The 20853-nt window shown below is 42.3% G+C and overlaps 1 protein-coding gene and 1 non-coding gene across 3 annotated transcripts; both read left to right on the forward strand.

Moving 5' to 3' along the window:
* The first annotated feature begins 2125 nt into the window (after positions 1-2125).
* On the forward strand, positions 2126-15198 carry WNT8A (Wnt family member 8A). Of its 2 annotated transcripts, none has more exons than XM_060178601.1 (6): positions 2126-2398; positions 2614-2752; positions 9274-9399; positions 10330-10472; positions 13299-13778; positions 14149-15198. In XM_060178601.1, exons 2-6 carry the CDS (start codon positions 2743-2745, stop codon positions 14287-14289), a joined length of 900 nt encoding a protein of 299 aa, XP_060034584.1. In that variant the 5' UTR covers positions 2126-2398; positions 2614-2742; the 3' UTR covers positions 14290-15198. The 2 variants fall into 2 exon arrangements, with proteins under 2 accessions (XP_060034584.1, XP_007517668.1); XM_007517606.3 differs by having other exon boundaries at positions 2203-2270; positions 2365-2398; positions 13299-14263.
* A 3326-nt stretch (positions 15199-18524) lies between these two features.
* TRNAM-CAU (transfer RNA methionine (anticodon CAU)) lies at positions 18525-18597 on the forward strand. The gene has a single exon. It is a non-coding gene; the product is annotated as a tRNA-Met (tRNA).
* Positions 18598-20853: the final 2256 nt, after the last annotated feature.

The following is a 20853-nucleotide window of genomic DNA, read 5'->3' on the forward strand; positions in this document are numbered from 1 at the left end:
TGGGAATTATCCTGATTTGGTTAGACTAGTCAAGGTTCATTCTTGGGTGGGGGCTCAGGCTAATCTTTTTCTTTTTTTCTTTTTTTTTTTTTTCACGGAGCGGGAACACAGTGCAATGCTGCCTTTATTGATCTGCCTTTTTTTTTTAATGATTTATTTCTTTATTGGGGAATTAATGCTTTACATTCAACAGTAAATACAATAGTTTAGTACTTAGTACTTAACTGGGTGCACCACTGCCCAACCCCTTATTTATTTTTGGATAGAGGATGAGAAGAAGAAAGAACTAGAGACAGAAAGACAGAAGCAGGAGAAGAGACTCCATAGCCCTCATTGCTCCATGACTCATGAAACTTCCTCTATGTGGGTGCTTCCATTTGTTGGCTGGGGGCGCAAACTCGGTTCTTGTGTATGGTAAAGTATACACTCTACTGGGTGAGATGTCTCCTCTGCCCAAATACCCTATGACTAGAATTATTCCATCTATAGGTGGTACATTTCTGTAATTCTTCTCTGGATTTGACCCTGGGCTGGCTGGACCTGGCCCCCTGGGAGTTGGCAGGGTCATGGGGGTCTGTTTATGCTCAGGGTGACTGTGGCCATAGGCTGTGCCACCTTCAGTCATCTACCTGGTAAGTCCTTCTTCCTCCCACTTCCTCCCTGCAAAGAAGTTTCCATTATTTGTTCTTATTCACCAGAGTGGTGCTCTGGCCTTGCTCTCTCTCATAAAATAAATCTTTAAAAATAAATAAAATTGAGGTGGAGGTAGGTAGCATAATGGTTATGCAAAGAGACTCTCATGCCTGAGGTTACAAAGTCCCAGCTTCAATCCCCTGCACCACCATAAACCAGAACTGATTAGTGCTCTGGTAAATTAAAAATAATAATAATAATAATAATAAAGTAAATAAAATTAGCCAGATCTGAGTAGTGCTCTGGTAAAATAATAAGCTCCATCAAATTACTATAACATTTTATAAATGTTTAAATTTATTTTATTCTTTTTTATCTATTTATTTATTTTACCAGAGCACTGCTCAGATTTGTGGTGTGGGGGATTGAATCTAGAGCAACAGGGCCTCAGACAGAAGTCTTTTACATAACAATTACGCTATTCCCCCCCCCCCACCCCAGCACTTTCATTTCATTCTTCTCACAGAAAAATAACAGTGTGCAAATCAACATCACTTCTGGTTTACACTTTGAATGTACTGTCCTGAGAAAAAGCCTTGGCCTCTGGGACTCCTTTTGGGCAAGGGGGGTGGGGGTGGGGGAAGGAATGTTTCTGAGTTCCCCTTCTCATGTAAATCAGGTCCTTGATGCTAGGAAGTTATCTGGATGCTGTGATGGTCACAGAATAAAGAACCAGAACTGTGACTTCCTTTTGCAACTCCCTCTGAATCCCTAGTCTGTTTTAGTAAAGAATTCTAACCCATTATTGAAGTCTCCAACACTCACTAATGGTACTTCAGATCCCTACTAGAAGCCATAGATCATCCACATCTATTCAAGCATATTCTTAAGCACTAAGAATATGAAATCTAAACAAACAAGCATAAATAAACCAGATTTCTCGCTAAGGAGCTGATATTCTGTCTGCTAAGTAGTGTTGGAAAGAAAGACATCAGTCTTCAAATACAGCCCCAGGAGACCTAAAGGTTGATTCTCACTTATATAAGCAGTTGAAATATTAGAGATTGAACCCCTCAAAAACAAAAGGAGAGACCTAGAAGGAATGAAGGAAATCTATTAGAAGGAAGACAAGACAAAGAGTAGGGTCTCACTGATAGATGAGGATTAGTAATCCAAGAGATAGGTGGCCTATGTTCAGGGTTTAGGACCTAGTTCTCTCTGGGTTAGAGATTCTGAGAAATGACCCCCAACAAGGAAGACAAAAGTATGGATTAAAAAGGGGAAATAACCTCCAGGATAAGGAAAGGCTCCAACCTCTCTAACAGTCTGACTGAGAGGGGCAGGGCGGGGCTTTCCTTGAAGACTGAGTCCCTCCTCCCAGGACCCCCATTGGGTCAGTGGCTCCTGCAGTCCTGCCAGCAAGGGACAAATGAGAAGAGCTGTTGATTTTTCCCCCTGATCATTCAGAATGTCCCCACATAAATACTGCGAGAGACTCTGCATTCTCACTTCTTCTCTGGACTTGGCCCTGGGCTGGCTGAACCTGGCCCCCTGGGAGTCATCAGGGTCATGGGGACCCTGTTTATGCTCTGGATGACTATGGCCATAGGCTGTGCCACCTTCAGCACCTCTGCCTGGTAAATCCTTCCTCTGCCTCCCACTCCCGCCCTGCAAGAATGCCCCCATTATCTCATCCTCATCCACCAATGCCTCACTTTTTCTTTTTGGTAGGTCAGTGAACAATTTCCTATTAACAGGTCCCAAGGTAAGCTGCTCTCCAACTTCTGTATTTAACCCACCCGTGCTCCTAATAGAACTCTTTGAGGGGAAGAGATGAGGGGAAACAGTATCTTCTGAACTCTCTGAACCCATGATAGTTTCCTAATGGAAAGTGGAGCCATTTCAGTCCTGTCTACTTTCCCCACCCTAGACAACCTGAACTGAACCAAGGTGAAGCTAACACCACTTTTCGTCTGCCAGGCCTATCTAACCTACACAACCAGTGTGGCCCTGGGTGCCCAGAGTGGCATCGAGGAGTGTAAGTTCCAGTTTGCTTGGGAACGTTGGAACTGCCCTGAAAATGCTCTCCAGCTTTCCACTCACAAAAGGATGAGAAGTGGTAAGTTTGTGCACTTGCCCAAGGGGATATATGCAGGCTTATATGTGTATATGTAACATGTACACAATGGAATGAAAACATTATCTGTAATCTGTTGACCTGCCACTTATTTGTTGTATGACATACTTTCTTTTAACGCCAGTTTTTGTTTGTTTGTTTGTTTGTTACCTCCAGCTTTATCACTGAGGCCAGATAAGAATCCACTGTTCCCTGAGGCCATTTTTCCCCTGTTTTTTTTTTGTTGCCCTTGCTATATTTCCAGCTTTGCCATTTGGGCCAATTCTGGTTAGTTCACCAAAAGTAAGGTTACCTTTCAGAAAAGTTAAACAAAAGTTATGCAAATATACAAAGTCATCTCTGTTGATTTTTTTTTTTTTTTTTTAACCAGATCACTGCTTAGTTTTGGCTTATGGTAGTGTGGAGGATTGAATTTGGGACTTTGGAGCCTCAGGCATGAAAGTTTCTTTGCATAACCATTACACTCTACCCCCACCTCAAAGTTATCTCTGTACAAATGTCATAAGTTACTCTATTTTTAATTATTTAACTTATTTATTGTTTTTTACCAGAGTTAACAGATTTGACTTATAGTGGGATGGGGAGTGAATCTGGGACCTCAAGGAACTTAGGTGTGAGATAACCATTATGTTATCTCCCCCACCCTAATTTTAAAATTTAAATATTTATTTATGAATTTATTAATTGGAGAGTGGAACAGAACATTACTCTGATATACACAGTGCCAGGAACATAGTCTAGGAGGCAGGTAATAATAGATGGAAAATCAAAGTTTTTACAGTTATAATCAATATTTAGACTACTTAATTGATGGCTACATGTGCAGATAACTTAACAAAATTAGAACTAAACATAAACAATATATTAACAGATTACTAGTAAGATTATGTGTAACTTAAAAAAAAATTTTTCCCTTTTGTTGCCCTTGTTTTTCATTGTTGTAGTTATTATTTATTTATTTTTTTAACCAGAGCACTGCTCAGCTCTGACTTATGGTGGTGCAGGGGATTGAACCTGGGACTGTGGATCCTCAGGCATGAGAGTCTCTTTGCATAACCATTATGCTGTCTCCCCCGCCCTCATTGTTGTAGTTGTTATTGTTGTTCTTGATGTCCTTCTTGTTGGATAGAACAGAGAAATGGAGAGAGGAGGGGAAGACAGAGAGGGACCTGCAGACCTGCTTCACCACCTGTGAAGTAACTCCCCTGCAGGTGGGGAGCAAGGGCTAGAACTGGCATCCTTATGCCAGTCCTTGCGCTTTGTGCCACATGTGCTTAACCCATTGAGCTACTGCTTGACTCTCTGTTCTTCTGTTTTTTTTTTAACTGCACATCTGTATTGTGCATCTGCATACACTTTATTGCTTTGCACTGATTCTTAAGAAGTAAAAATGGTGGTCCGGGAGGTGGCGCAGTGCATAAAGCATCAGACTCTCAAGCATGAGGTCCTGTGTTCAATCCCAGCAGCACATGTACCAGAGTGATGTCTGGCTCTTTCTCTCTCCTCCTATGTTTCTCATTAATAAATAAATAAATCTTTAAAAAAAAAAAGAATTAAAAATGGTGATCCATTTTTAGTGGACTTAAAATGCTAGACTTACAATAATGTAGTCCTGAGTTCAATCCCTGGCATAGTGCATACCAGAGTGATGTTGTCACTCTCTCTGTCTATGTATATATAAGCTAATAAACAATTAAAAACATTTTATTTTATTTATTTATTTTTTACCAGAGCACTGCTCAGCTCTGGCTTATGGTGGTGCGGTGGATTGAACCTGGGACTTTGGAGCCTCAGGCATGAGAGTCTCTTTGCATAACCATTATGCTATCTACCCCCGCCCAAAAAACACTTTATTTTTATTTATTTATTTATTCCCTTTTGTTGCCCTTGTTTTTTATTATTGTTGTTGTTGATGTCATTGTTGTTGAACAGGACAGAGAGAAATGGAGAGAGGAGGGGAAGACAGAGAGGGGGAGAGAAAGATAGACCCTTGCAGACCTGCTTCACCACTTGTGAAGTGACTCCCCTGAAGGTGGGGAGCTGGGGACTCAAACCAGGAACCTTAAGCCCGTCCTTGCGCTTTGCACAACCTGCACTTAACCCACTGCACTACCACCCAACTCCCAAAACATTTTATTTCTAATGAGAGATATATAGAGAAAAATACAGAGAGACAAAAAAAACAAAGCACTGTCCAGCTCTGGCTTATGGTAGTACAGGGGATTGAACCTAGGGTCCTGGAGCCTCAGGCATGAAACCTTTTGCATAACCATTATGCTATTTCTCCAGCCTATAAATTAATAAATACAGTTTTTAAAAGCCCTCAAATGGGGTAGCAAGGGTAGCTGAACTGATGGAACAGAGGACTTCAATGCTTGATGCTTCTATTCCCAGCACTATTGGCTTCTGACTTCCCTCTCTCATATATAAATGTTTCCCGTTATCTCATATGAGATAGATAAAATGAATCTTTAAAAACAATGGTCCAGGGGAGTCGGGCTGTAGCGCAGCGGGTTAAGCGCAGGTGGCGCTAAGCACAAGGACCCGCATAAGGATCCTGGTTCAAGCCCTGGCTCCCCACCTGCAGGGGTGTCGCTTCACAAGCAGTGAAACAGGTCTGCAGGTGTCTTTCTCTCCCTCTCTCTGTCTTCCCCCTCCCCTCTCCATTTCTCTCTGTCCTATCCAACAACAATTACAACAATAATAACTACAACAATAAAACAACAAGGGCAACAAAAGGGAATAAATAAATAAAAATAAATATTAAAAAAAAAAAAACAATGGTCCAGGAGATGACACAGTGAGTAAAGCACGAGGCCAATCCCCAGCAGCACATGTACCAGAGTGAGGTCTGGTTCTTTTTTTCCTCTTATCTTTTTCATTAATAAATTAAAAAAAAATTTAAATCTTTAAAAACAGGGCCCAGGTGGTAGCACACCAAGTTAAGTGCACATATTGCAAAGTTCAAGGATCCCGGTATGAGCCCTCCCCCTGCGGGCAGAGGGGTTGCTTCATAAGCCGTGAAGCAGGTTTGCAATGTCTATCTTTCTCTCCCCATCACTGTCTTCCCCTCCTCTCTCAATTTCCCTCTGTCCTACCTAACAACAGCAGCAACAACAATAATAATAACAGCAACAACAATGAAAATAAAATGGCCGCTAGGAGCAGTAGATTCACAGTGCAGGCACCAAGCCCTAACAAAAAACTTGGAGGCAAAAAAAAAAAAATCTTTAAAAATGAAACAAACATAAAAGAAAGAAAGAGGCTATGTGTTTGCAGCATATTAGGAAGGGAATTTTCCATTTGCTCAGCTGTCAAAATCCCAACAAAGAAGCTGAAAATTCATATTGAGCTATGCCTCAGATGGCATCCATTGGTACAGGTGCTCAAGTACTTTGCAGCCATTTGTAGTCATGTGCAGTAGTCTGTGTAAAAGTCATTTAGGGAGGAAAAAAATAGAGAATTGCTTGATAAGAGTTGGGAAAGGCAGTGAATAAAACTGAAGAAAGAAGAAATATCTTCCCATGGGACAATAGATCTAGACGGGGTGGGGGGTGGGGGGGGCTGGTGTGTGTAAATGAAATATGACAGCAGCCTGTGAGGTGGCACAGTGGCCAGGGAATTAGACTTAAAAGCATGAGGTGTCCGGGAGTCCGGAGGTAGCGCAGCGGGTTAAGCGGTTAAGCGCACCTGGCACAAAGGGCAAGGACCAGCTTAAAGATCCCCATTTGAGCACCCAGCTCCCCATCGCTCCCCATCGCTCCCCATAGCTCCCCATCTGCAGGGGAGTCACTTCACAGGCTGTGAAGCAGGTCTGTAGGTCTCTATCTTTCTCTTCCCCTCTCTGTCTTCCCCTCCTCTCTCCATTTCTCTCTGTCCTATCCAACAACAACATCAATAATAACTACAACAATAAAACAACAAGGGCAACAAAAGGGAATAAATAAATAAATTTTTTTAATTAAATGAAAAAAAGCATGAGGTGTCAAGTTTGATACTCAGCATCACACCTAACAGAGTGATGCTGTTTTCTCTTTCCTCCTCTCTTTCTTATGTTAGTAACTAAATAAATCTATCTCTCAAAAAATGAAATATGTTAAGCTCAGGTGGCACAAAGCGCAAGTACTAGCGTAAGGATCTCGGTTCCAGACCCCGGCTCCCCACCTGCAGGGGGGTCACTTCACAAGCAGTGAAGCAGGTCTATAGGTGTCTTATCTTTCTCTCCCCCTCTCTGTCTTCCCCTCCTCTCTTCATTTCCCTCTGTCCTATCCAACAACAAAAACATCAATAACTACAACAATAAAACAATAAGGGCAACAAAAAGGAATAAATAAATATTTAAAAAAAGAACTATGTTGATGTTTGTAGTTTATGGAGCTGGGGGATAGCTCAACTTGTTAAGCTTTAACAGACACTTCTGAGGCCTTAGAGGCCAGTTTTCCAGCACTGCCACATGCCAGAACTGAGCAGCATTCTGATCTGGCTTTCTCATTCTTTTTCCCTAACACGTCATCTGCACTATTCCAGCCTTTAGGTCCATGATTGTTCAACAATTTGTTTGGCTTTGTATGTTAACTCTCTCATTTTTTTTTCATCATAAATCTACTTATTATCATCTATTTTAAAACCACTAGGGCATAAAATATGTGTTTTAAAAGGTTTTTTTTTTTTAAATATTGACTTATTTATTCCCTTTTGTTGCCCTTGTTGTTTTATTGTTGTAGTTACTGATGTCATTGTTAAATAGGACAGAGAGAAATGGAGAGAGGAGGGGAAGACAGAGAGGGATAGAGAAAGAGAGACACCTGCAGACCTGCTTCACTGCTTGTGAAGTGACTCCCCTGCAGGTGGGGAGCTGGGGCTTGAACCAGGATCCATACTCCGGTCCTTGCGCTTTGCGCCACCTGCACTTAACCTGCTGCACAATGACTCCACTACTTACTGTGGCCTTTTATCTCTTTTACCTTTTCTTTTGTTAGGGAATGAGAAACAGAGTGACACAGAGAGAAAGAGCAATAGAGGGAAAAAAGAGAGACAGAGACAGAAGGAGACAGATACTTGCAGCATGCCTCACCACTGGTGAAGCTTCCCCCTGCATATGGCGGTGAGAGGCTTGAACCAGGGTCCTCACACATGGTATCATGTGTGATTTACCAGGTGTGCCACCCTCCAGCCCCATCATACAATATTTAAAAACCAAAGTCAAGAGAGTCAGAGAAGTAGATCCATCAGGTGGGATGTGTGCCTTGCCAGGTGGCACCACATGGAAAGCGCTATCACAGGAGGAAGCTCTGGTAATGTGGTGAGTCTCTCTACATCTTTCTGTTTCCCATTTGAATGGAAAAAGAGAAAGGATGAGAGAATAAAACAAAAAAGAAAGGAAGGAAGAAAAAATAATTAGAAAGAAAGGAAAGGGGGGAAAAAAGGTGGCTAGAAATGGTGAAATTATGCATGTACAAGACCCTAGAGCTGGAAAAAAAAATTAGAAAGACATGAACTCAGTAAGTGGTAGCCATGACCATTATAATTTATTTATTTATTTTATTTTTGAGAGAGATGCAGAGAGAGAAAGACATAGAGAGAAACACCAGAGCATTGCACAGCTCTGGCTTATTGTGGTGCAGGGGACTGAACCTGGAACTTTGGAGCCTCAGGCATGAGAGTCTCTTTGCATCAAACCATTATGCTATCTACCTCTGCTCACCATTATAATTTTTGCATGACTCTAGCTTTATGCCAGAATAAAGAAAAGATCCTTTTCTTTGTTAAACCAACCTTATAGACCTAAATTCTCACTGTTCAAGGACCAAAAACACTGGCTAATGGGCAAAAACGTAGGCCAGACTTCAGGAAGGCAGGGTCTTGGTCCCCACACCACAAATGGTGAGGACAGTGGACTTGATCTCATCATTGACTTTTTTTTTTTCTCTCCAGGGTTATCACTGGAGCTTGGTGCCTGCCTATGAATTCACTGTTCCCTGAGGCTAATTTTTCCCTTTTGTTGTCCTTGTTGCTTATTGTTGTTGTTGTTATTATTATTGTTGTCATTGCTGTTGTTGTTGGATAGGACAGAGAGAAATCGAGAGAGGAGGGGAAGACAGAGGGGGGAAGAGAAAGATAGACACCTGCAGATCTGCTTCACCACCTGTGAAGTGACCCCCCTGCAGGTGAGGAGCTGGGGACTCGAACCGGGATTCTTAAGCCGGTCTTTGCGCTTTGTGCCATGTGTGCTTAACCCACTGTGCTACCGCCCGGCCCCCTATCTGAGACCCCCTATTCTTTTTATTTATTTATTTTTATTCACCTCATCTATGGTACAAGGGTGTTATCCCTACCTGGATGTAGTAAAGATGCTGGAATACATGTTTTCTCACATTAGAACGCCATCCTCTCAAACTCAAAATGGGCTGAGGATTCAGGGGGAGAGAAATAGCGTTGTTTTCCTAGTTTCCCCCTTTGAGTCTTGATGGTCCAAGTTTCTATTCCCCATGTTCTCTCCAAAGCTACCAGGGAGACATCGTTCATTCATGCTATCAGCTCTGCTGGCGTTATGTATACCATTACCAAGAACTGTAGCATGGGCGACTTTGAAAGCTGCGGCTGTGATGAATCAAAAAATGGAAAAACAGGTAAAGTGGGTTCTCCTAGGTGGGAGTGGGGGAGGGTGAAGAATGGGAAGAGGTAAGGGACTGCAGAGCAGAATGCAGATAATAGTCTTCTAGGGAAAGGCTGAGGGACACAGCTACCACAGTTCCTTTAACCCATTTAAACTCTAAAAGCAACTTCACTGGTGGGAAATCCTGGGTCTACATTCTCCTATAAGTTGATCCTAGGAATTGAGACTGATTCCGTAATTGCAGGGATCAGCAAGTAGCAGAGAACTCTGAAACTCATGAAAGTGTCTAGGATTGGGCCAATGAAATAGCTCACTTGGATAATGTGTTGTTTAGCTATGTCCATGACCCGGGAGTGAGCCCAGATCTCACAGCATTGAAGGAAACTTTGATACTGTGGTCTCTTGTCTTTTTCACTCTCTATTGCCTCTCTGTATCTCAGTTCAAGAGAGGAGGGTCAGAAGAAATTCCCCTATTTCTGGTTTAGAATGGCTTATTTATTTATAATCTAGTGCCGCTCAGTTTTTTTTTTGTTGTTTGTTTGTTTTTTTTGCAGAGCACCTAAAAGACTTTATCTGATTTGTCACTAGTGAGGGAGGAGATGAGAAGATGGTTATAATAAATGTATTATGGAATAATGGTGGAATTTTCCAAAATGGTGTAATATTCCAAAATGCTTGAGTAACAGTAAACCAACCTGTAAAGTCATCTAGGCTAGTTCCACATACCTGCTTTTACTGTGGGTATTGTGACTAAATGCCTAGAGTGAGGAAGTACCTGAAGAGTGGGCAGCTGGTTTTGGAAACTGGATTCCCCTACTCACCTCAGCACCTCCACTTCCTTGTCTCACCTATAGCTTCTAGGTCTCTTGGGGATGTATCAGTCAAAATGTCTATGACTCTTGTCCTGGGACTTACATAGAATTTATTCTTTCTTTATATGTAGGAGGTCATGGCTGGATCTGGGGAGGCTGCAGCGACAATGTAGAATTTGGGGAGAGGATCTCCAAACTCTTTGTGGACAGCCTGGAGAAGGGAAAAGATGCCAGAGCCCTGATGAATCTTCACAACAACAGGGCAGGCAGGCTGGTGGGTATAAGAGTCAGCCAGTGAGCCATCATAGTGTTAGCATCATAGTCTCACGTCACTGTAGCCTTTCAGTGCTTGCTAAGAGCTGTGACATACCCCTATCATCCTTACACCACCATCTCCATGCTGTGCTTCGAAAAAGATTATTATTCTTTTTTATTTCTTTATTGGGGGATTAGTGTTTTACATTTGACAGTAAATATAATAGCTTGTACATAACATTTCTCAGTTTTCCACATAACAATACAACCCCTACTGTCATCCTTTTTGGACCTGTACTCTTCGCCCCCCATACCCCCACCCCAGAGTCTTTTACTTTGGTGCAATACATCAACTCCAGTTCAGGTTCTACTTGTGTTTTCTCTTCTGATCTTATTTTTATTACGGTAGAGCCAAGCAACTTGGGCAAGGTAAAACATCTATTAAGCATAAGAATCAGACAACTAATTCAGATCCTCTAGTACAGATATCTTGTCAACTTAATCATATATTCTGGTCACCACCAAAGGCAGGTGGTTTCTGAGAACACAGAACACCAAATTAAGGATTTGCTTCCATGATTAAAACTGTAACCATTTTAATTATATGTCCTGGAAAATGGACAGAGCCTTGCCATTCATTCTCCGTTCTGATGTCTTCCTGGGATTCTTCCTTTCTTTTTTTTTTTGATTTTTAAAAATATTTTATTTATTTTCCCTTTTGTTGCCCTTGATTTTTATTGTTGCTGTAGTTATTATTGTTGTTGTTATTGATGTTGTCATTGTTAGATGAGACAGAGAGAAATGGAGAGAGGAGGGGAAGACAGAGGGGGAGAGAAAGATAGACACCTGCAGACCTGCTTCACCACTTGTGAAGCGACCTCCCTGCAGGTGGGGAGCTGGGAGGCTAGAATCTGGATCCTTACGCAGATCCTTGCACATTGTGTCACCCGCACTTAACCCATTGCGCTGCCATCTGACTCCCCTTGCATTTCAATTGATTGAAACTGATTAACATTTCTGAGGGCTGTGGTGAGACCTATTCTTGCTCAAGACTTGTGATGGGATAGAAGTGTCTGGAGTATTCTGAACTTAATTCTAGAAGTGAGCTGGGTTTATCCCAAAGACCATAGTCATTTCAATTTGAACCCATACCTAGATGTCTTGGATGCCTAGGGCAAGGGGAAGAGATTTTGAAGATAATTACAACCATGGGTATTTGCCTTGGGAGTAGAGACTCATACTCAAGGGAATTTCTTCCTAATGGGAAAGGGTCAAAAGAATGAATCCAATTAAATACTCTAGCCAACTTCCCATCCTTAATCCCCAAGTTTTAAAATAATAATAATAATAATAATAATGATAATAATAATAACAACAGTGCCAATGATCATATTTTCCTTCATAATTTACAAAGTGCTGGGGCCAGGCAGTGGCACACCTGGTTAAGCGCTCACATTACAGTGTGCAAGAACCCAGGTTCAAGCCCCTGGCCCCCCCCTCCACCTGCAGTGGGAAAGCTTCACAAGTGGTGAAGCAGGGCTGCAGGTGTTTCTCTTTCTCTCTTCCTATCTCCCCTTCCTTTCTCAATTTCTGTCTCTATACAATAATAAAGAAATAAAAAAAAATTTACAAAGTGCTTTCTTGGTCATTTCACTTCAGCTGGACAGACAGAAACAAACTAACCAAGTGATAGAGCTGAGTCTAGGTTTCTTGACTCGAGTAACTTCAAAATTTTCATGCCTTCCATAAGAATCACCAATAGGCGCCGGGTGGTGGCACACCTGGTTGATCGCACGTGTTACAAAGCGCAAGGACCCAGGTTCGAGCCCCTGGTCCCCAGCTGCAGGGGTAAAGCTTCATGAGAGTTGAAGCAGTGCTGCAGGTGTCTCTCTGTCTCTGTCTCCCTCTCAATTTCTTGCTGTCTCTATCCAATAAGTAAATAAAGATAATAAAAATAAATAAATAAATAAATAAATAAAAATTTAAAAATCACCAATAGCTTTAAAGCCCTTAAATTTTAACTGAGAATTGAGACAATTTGAGGGATTATATACATGCAGAGATAAATATTTCTCATAGGTTTCCCCAGGAATTCTAATACTTCTCTAAAATTTATTTTAAATTTTTACTTATAAAATGGAAATATTGACAAGACTATAGGATAAGAGGGGTACATTTCCACACAATTCCCACCCCCAGAACTCCTATCCCCTCCTTTGATAGCTTTCCTATTCTTTATCCCTCTGGGAGTATGGACCCAGGATTATTGTGGGGTGCAGAAGGTGGAAGGTCTGGCTTCTGTAACTGCTTCCCTGCTGAACATGGGCGTTTGCAGGTTGATCCATATTCCCAGCCTGTCTCTCTCTTTCCCTGGTGGGGCAGGGCTCTGGGAAAGCAGTGTTCCAGGACATATTGGTGGGGTTGTTTACCCAAGGAAGTCAGATTGGCATCATGGTAGTATCTGGATGTGGGGTGGCTGAAAAAGAGTTACGATATAAAGCAGAGGGGCCAGGTAGTGGTATATGAGTGCACACGTTACAGTGCACAAGGACTTGGGTTCAAGTCCCCGGTACCCACCTTCAGGGGGAAAGCTTTGCGAGTGGTTAAGCAGGGTTGCAGGTGTCTCTCTGTCTCTCTCCCTCTCTATTTCCCCCTTCTATCTCAATTTCTGGCTGTCTCTATCCAATAAATAAATAAATAAAGATTTAAAAATTGTTAAAAAAAATATATATATATAAAGCGGAACAAATTGTTTACTAACTTCTTTAAAATTTAGAAGTAACTCCATTTAACTGCTAGTATTTGCTTGTCCACATCCCTTTGACCTTCCTGTCTTTCTATGAAGGCAGTACGAGCCACCATGAAAAGGACCTGCAAATGTCATGGCATCTCGGGGAGCTGCAGTATCCAGACATGTTGGTTGCAGCTGGCTGACTTCCGAGAGATGGGAGACTACCTAAAGGCCAAGTATGATCGGGCGCTAAAAATTGAGATGGATAAGCGGCGGTTAAGGACCGGCAACAGGGCCAAAGGTCGATGGGCACCCACTGAGGCCTTCCTTCCTAGTGCAGAGGCAGAGCTGATCTTTTTAGAGGAATCTCCAGATTACTGTACCCGAAATTCCAGCCTGGGCATCTATGGCACAGATGGTCGGGAGTGTCAGCAGAACAGCCGTAACGCATCCAGGTGGGAGCGACGTAGCTGCGGGCGCCTGTGCACAGAGTGTGGCCTGCAGGTGAAAGAAAGGAGAACTGAAACAATCAGCAGCTGCAACTGCAAATTCCAGTGGTGCTGCACTGTCAAGTGTGACCAGTGTAGGCATGTGGTGAACAAATACTACTGTACAAGCTCCCCAGACAGAGCTTGGTCCCCAGGCAAGAGCAGCACCTGAAAGTACCCCCTACAAATTCACTTGCTCAGATGATGACAATGGAGGGAGATACAGCTTCTCTCATGGAGAGAGCAGAATATAAAAATCATGGGGTTGGCCTGTAATTCTCTTGATAGCTACAGCTATAGATGGAGAAAAGGAAGCCCCAGATAACACAACTTGTTCCTGATAGAGCTCAAATTGGGAGTTGGGCCTCCTAATTTGGGGAGACCATATTTCATCTTTTCTGCAAGTTACTTCCTGGTCTTTGTGCCTATACATACACAGCTTGTTAAAATCTGATTAGGGGCCCTGTAACTTTCAGACCATGTCCAATCATGTTCAGACCATGCTGCTGAGAATCAGAGAGGATGAAAGAAAAAAATTTCTGTCCAGATTTCTGAAGATACAGCCATCCCCCACCCTATGTAGCTCCAGAAAGACCAACTTCAACTTCACACAGTAAGTGGGGTAGAGACCACATGCCTGCCTACTGGGAGGTTTTTAGATGATTGGTTGTCTTTTGTTGTTTTGCCTCTGGAGTTATCACTGGGGCTCAGTGCCTGTACTACTTACTATTCCATTGCTCCTGTGGCCATTTTTATTTTATTTTTACAGGACAGAGAGAAATTTAGAGGGAGAAAGAAAAATACCTGCAGACCTGCTTCACCACTTGTGAAGTGACTGCCCCTGCAGGTGGGGAGCCATGGGCTCGAACAGGGATCCTTGTGTGGGTCCTTAAGCACTGTACTATGTGCACTTAGCCCAGTGTTCCACTGCCTGGTCCCAATTATTGGGTTTTTCACCTGAGTGTGCACTTTTGAAAAGTTTTCTCCAACCCTAGGGAAAATAGAACCCAACAGAAAGAACATGAGAACTTTTCTGGCTCATATAACATCTCTAGAGATATGGATAGGAATGGTCACAATAAGTAAATGATTACAACTTATCCAGACAAGGCTAATGGAGAAAGATCCCTGCTCCCCAACCCCCACCAAAAAAAAAAAAAAAAAAAAAGACTGTCTTAATGTTTTCCCCAGACTGAGAATTCTGCATTCTGCAGTGACCTCTTGTTTCTCTCTTTGAAAACCTTAGATCAGAGTAAGGATGGGAAGCCCTGATTATGTAAGCTGAAAATAGGCAACTACCTTGACATCAGTATTTGGCAGATAATAAACCAGAAGCCCAGGAAATGGCCAACAGAAAAGCAACTCAGACCCCTAAAATTTATAAGTTGTTCGCAACCTCATCCCCCACCCCCAGAACCTAAGTAATTTGGGAAACAAGAAGCTTTTTGAGCTTGAACCATATTCAGACTCTCCTAACTTGGGTTTCCTGGGGGATCTGTACACCAAAGGACTTATTCCTCAAAGTAGATGACTAGGAGAATTGTGGATTCTATCTCCTTCATTAGCACTTCTACATTTTTCACTGATAACTTTTGGGAGAGAACTAGTTCCCTATAAAGAGGACCTTGGGGTTCAGCCATTGGTCAAAACTTGATCTACTTTGCCATGGGAACCTCCTCTCTGCAAGGCTACACACCTTACAGCAAGGAACTAATTCAGATATGTTGAATAAAGAAAAAAGAATCAGTAACCAAAAATGGGGACCCCAAACAGCTTAATGTTTGAAGTTAGAAAACAATATGAATATTTAACTGTTTTCTACAATGGAATATTATCCACTAAAAGGAATATTCTGGAGGAATATTTAGTAACATGAAAAATGTAGCATATAATTAAGTGGGGGAATGTGACTACAAAACAGAATGTTTAGGATGAACTTAATTTTTAATGAATATTAAAAAATGTGTTATCACATAATGTCCAAATTGAGTGATATGTTTACAATAAAGAACTATATAGAGGGCAGGGGTAGATAGCATAATGGTTATGCAAAGAGACTCATGCCTGAGGCTCCAAAGTCCCAGGTTCAATCCCCTGTACCACCATAAGCCAGAGCTGAGCAGTGCTCTGGTAAATAAATAAATAAATATAAAAAGAACTATATAGAGACCAGGTAGTGGTGCACCTGGTTGAGCACACATTATATTGCAAAAGTGCCCCCACCTGCAGGGGGAAAGCTTTGCAAGTGGTGAAGCAGTGTTGCAGATGTTTGTCTCTCCCCCTCTCTATCACCCTCTTCCCTCTCAATTTCTGGCTGTCTCTATACAATAAATCAATAAAGATAATTTAAAAAATATTTAAGTTCCATCTTTTTAAAAAAAGGTGGGGTAGATAACATAATAGTTATTATGCAAAGACACTCTCATGCCTGAGGCTCCAAAGACCCAGATTTAATCCCCTGCAGCACCATAAACCAGAGCTGAGCAGTGCTCTGATAAAAAAAAGAAAGAAATATATTTTTTTAAATGATTTTATATTTTATTTTATCACTTACTGGATAGAGACAGAGAACTTGAGAGGGGGAAGATATAGAGGGAGGAGAGGAAGATATAGAGGGAGGAGAGGAATACCTGCAGTACTGCTTCACCTCTCTAGTGAAGGTTTCCCTCTACAGGTGGGGACTAGGGGCTTGAACCCAAGTTCTTGCACACTGTAACATGGGTACTTAACTGGATGTGCCACTATTCTTTCATGAATCAGAGAATGACAGGTCATTATATTAGCCCTGGTATATGTGGTACCTGGGATTGAACCTGGAGCCTTTTGCATGCACATCCTGCACATTGCTTTCTGAGCCATCTCCCAGGCCATCTAATCAAATATTGTGGCCAGGTGGTCACACATGGTTAAGTACATACATTACAGTGCACAAGGATCCAGGTTCAAGCCCCTGGTTCCCACCTGCAGGGGGAAAGCCTCACAAGTGGTGAAGCAGGCTTGCAGGCCTGTCTCTTTCCCTCTATCTCCCCCACCCTTCTCAATTTCTCTCTGTATCCAATAATAAATAAATATGTATTTTAAAAAAAAGAGAAGAATTCATATGTAACTGGGGAGATGGCTCAACTGGTAAAGTAAGTGCAGGACTTGGATGCCTGAAGTTCCTAGTTCAATCCCCAGCACCACATGAATTTGAATGTGAAACAGAGCTGCAGGTGTCTCTGTCTCTCTCCCTCTCTATCTCCCCACTCCCTCTTAAGTTTGTTGTGTCTTTATCCAATAATAAATAGGTTTTTTTTTTCCCTCCAGGGTTATTGCTGGGCTCTGTGCCTGCACCATGAATCCACCGCTCCTAGAGGCCATTTTTCCCCCTTTTGTTGCCCTTGTTGTTGTAGCCTCGTTGTGGTTATTATTATTGCCATTGTTGATGTTGTTCGTTGTTGGATAGGACAGAGAGAAATGGAGAGAGGAGGGGAAGACAGAGAGGGGGAGAGAAAGATAAACACCTGCAGACCTGCTTCACCGCCTGTGAAGCGACTCCCCTGCAGGTGGGGAGCCGGGGGCTCGAACTGGGATCCTTACGCCGCTCCTTGTGCTTTGCGCCACATGCGCTTAACCCACTGCGCCACCGCCCGTCCCCCTAAATAGGTATTTTTTAAAAAAGGTTAATAAATCTTAAGAAAGGTAAAAGGTCAATGTTACTGTTAATGAGAGAGAAAGACCAGAGATATGCGTAAGTTGCCAATGGAAGGGGATATAAAGAGATACTACTTCCTAAGTACAAACAATGTGTGTGTGTGTGGGGGGGGTCTCAAAGGTGAGAAAAAAATGTTTAATTATCTGGCCATGATGTTAAACCCTCAATAAACACTGAGACCAAAGTACTCATATTGAAACCTGACTGCTACACTGTCATCAGACAAATGAACAAAGTATGGATTTTTCTCACTTTATTCTTAACTCAACCTCTATCCACATACTACAGGTACATTTCCCCCAGGACCTTACAGACATTCTCAAATAATTGGGGGTAGGGGGTTGGGAGTGGTGGGAGAGTGTCTTAGAAATCACCCCTGCTACCCTGTTCAAATGGCCTTTCAAAGGGGACAAGATTTGTAAATTCATTGAGTTTTATCTGAGATTTTCACCAATAAAATTCAGAGCAATCAAGAATGTCATGAAGTATTTATTTGCCTATGTCCCCAAAAAGCTCATAGCCACCCCACCCACCCCCCTTCTTGCAAGCTCCATTCTATCCTCATTCATCTTACCCTCATCAATCAGTCACATCAACCAATCTTCTCACTTAAACCCTGGTTCAGAAACTAAAGGAATTTTAATTTCTCTGCATCCATCACCTTCCTGTCAGGGATTCATTCCAAGGCATTACAATGTCATTCAAATTCATTAGTTACAACCTTACAGCCCTTTCCTTTTGGCTTATCCTTAACAAGCTGGCTATCACTGAGGTGACAGGATAGTAAAATCCCCATGCTCAATTGCTTCAAGGTCTAAGACTGGCAGATTGCCCACAATCCTGGGAGATCTTGAAAACCTGATGAAAATGGAATAAACTCAGTGAGAGAAAACTTTCCATAAATTTACTACTAATTTCAATAAGTTAAGGCATTGCTTTACATGCCCTGGTTTTTGCCTCTTCCTTCTTCCCATTTGACCAACATAATGGGTAGAATTAGAGATTGCTAAATAAGCCCTGAGGCATTAGGAGTTTCCTCATTGTCCTCTGCCAATCTCTTCAGGGCTTGCTGGTTGGTGATCAAAAAGATTAGGATGAAAAGGAAATAATACATGCTGTCAGAGACTTAGTCTACACTGTTAAGCCTCACAGGCAGTTGCCTCCTTAGCGCAGTAGGCAGCGCGTCAGTCTCATAATCTGAAGGTCCTGAGTTCGAACCTCAGAGGGGGCAAGTCTTTTTCTTCTTCAGCTTCACTGCTCCAGGACACCTACCCCCCACCCCCAAACACCTGCCTGGAAAGAGATGATAGGTTGGGGATAGGACCTGTGTCTCACTTGACAAGTTAGGTAACCTTCCGGGTAAGCTATTTTGCTGAACCTACAATCTGTTTTCTTAGTCTTAACCCAAAAGAATGAAATAAAACAATCTGAAGTATATTAAGAGCACCAATTCTCAAAACAATCCCATTGAAGAATTACTTTTTTTTTTTTTTTTCAGTCTTACTGAGGAAACTATAGCTTAAAAAAGTTAAACACCCAACTTACAATTAAACCCTGGGAGGTAGGTATGAATCAGACCTCCCATCAAGACTGCTACTATACATAAATCCATAAGCTTTCGAATACACCACTTAAACTCTGGGAGCCCAGGGACCTCTGGCAACATTCCTAACTTGCGTGACAGCTTTTTAGAATGACTACCATTCATATGCAGTGAAGGTGTCTCTATCCTCTTCTGCAAATGGGAGAGTCAACATTTTCAACCTTTTCCCAGAATGGTGAAACCTAACCTTTGACTTGCAAAGGCTTTCCTTAGAATGATAAAGCAGATAGCTTGGCTCCTGCTGACTTGGGAGGGTAGAATCTTAATTCTCCAGGGGGTACGCAAAGAAAAAAGCCTAACCTTTATGGTTTATATTAGAGGTTGAAGTTTCAAAGGGAATGTCAAAGGAGGGGTGTTTATTTTAGAGAATAGAGGAAGAAAAAACAAGATCCAGAGAAAGGCAAAATTCTAGCCCCAGATGACAAGCTACTTATAATCATTGGTCACAAAAGACAGTGTGATACAGGGGCCTGATAAAGATGTTAGGGTTGGGGGGAAATGAAATTTTATGAAATGAAATTTAAAAAACTTGTGGTCCTGGAAGTGGCACAGTGGATAAAGCATTGCATTCTCAAGCATGAGGTCTTGAGTTCAATCCCTGGCAGCACATGTACCAGAGTGATGTCTGCTTCTCTCTCTCCTATCTTTCTCATAAATAAATAAATAAATAAATAAATACACTTTGGGGGTGGGGTGGGGATAGTATAATGGTTATGCAAAAAGATTCTTATGCCTGAGTCTCTGAAGTCCCAGGTTCAATCCCCAGCACCACCATAATCCAGAGCTGATCAGTGCTCTGGTCAGAACAAAACACAACATAACAAAAGACATTTGCGTAATGCTAGAGTTCTAAATCACCAAATGCTACTGCTACATTCGCTACCTAAGGAGGAACGCTGGGTCTAGGTGAGAAAGTATCCAGCCTCTTTTCTCCAGGTGAGATAATTGAAGAGATAATAAACTCCAGAACACTCTCCATGTTCACTGCTCTGCCCAGGCTGCCCTTCCTATAAGCAAAAGTATGAACGATTCTCAATAGAAAGTATTGAGAAAATGAAGTCAGGACTCTGGAAAGCCTCAGATAGTACTTTTGGTCAATAAGGGAGTAGGGAGGCTGTAGAGATAAGGGTGGTGGCACACCAGGTTGAGTGCAAGGACCAGGATTCGAGCCACCATCTGCAGGGGAAAAGCCTTGCAAGTGGTGAAGCAGTGTTACAGGTGTCTCTCTGTCTCTCTCCCTATCTTCCCCTTCCCTCTCGATTTCTGGCTCTATCTATCTAATAAAGATAAAAGGGGAGTCAGGAGGTAGCCAGGCAGGTTAAGCTCAGGTGGTGCAAAGCGCAAGGAGTGGGTAAGGATCCTGGTTTGAGTCCCGGGCTCCCCATCTGCAGGGGGGGTCGATTCATAAGCCCTAAAGCAGGTCTGAACTTGTCTTTCTCTTCCCCTCTCTCTGTCTTCCCCTCCTTTCTCCATTCCTCTCTGTCCTATCCAACAACGACGACGACATCAATAAAAAAAATCTTAAAAAAAAAAAGAGAGAGAGAGAGAGAGGGGAGGGGGTAGCACAGTGGGTTAAGTACAAGTGGCACAAAGCACAAGGACCAGCATGAGGATCCTGGTTCAAGCCTCCAGCTCTCCACCTGCAGGGGAGTTTCTTCACAGGCTGTGAAGGAGGTCTGCAGGTGTCTATCTTTCTCTCCCAGTCCTCTCTCCATTTCTCTCTGTACTATTCAACAATGATGACATCAATAACAACAACAACAATAATAATAACTACAACAACAATTTAAAAATAGAGAGAGAGACAAGTGTAGTTTGTGGTTGGAATATGGGTAAACGAAAAGATCTTAAAAAGTCAAGTGCTCAAATAAATTCCCATGAGCC

The sequence above is a fragment of the Erinaceus europaeus genome, chromosome 2 (genome assembly GCF_950295315.1).
Source record: "Erinaceus europaeus chromosome 2, mEriEur2.1, whole genome shotgun sequence".
In the NCBI taxonomy this organism is placed as follows: domain Eukaryota; kingdom Metazoa; phylum Chordata; class Mammalia; order Eulipotyphla; family Erinaceidae; genus Erinaceus; species Erinaceus europaeus.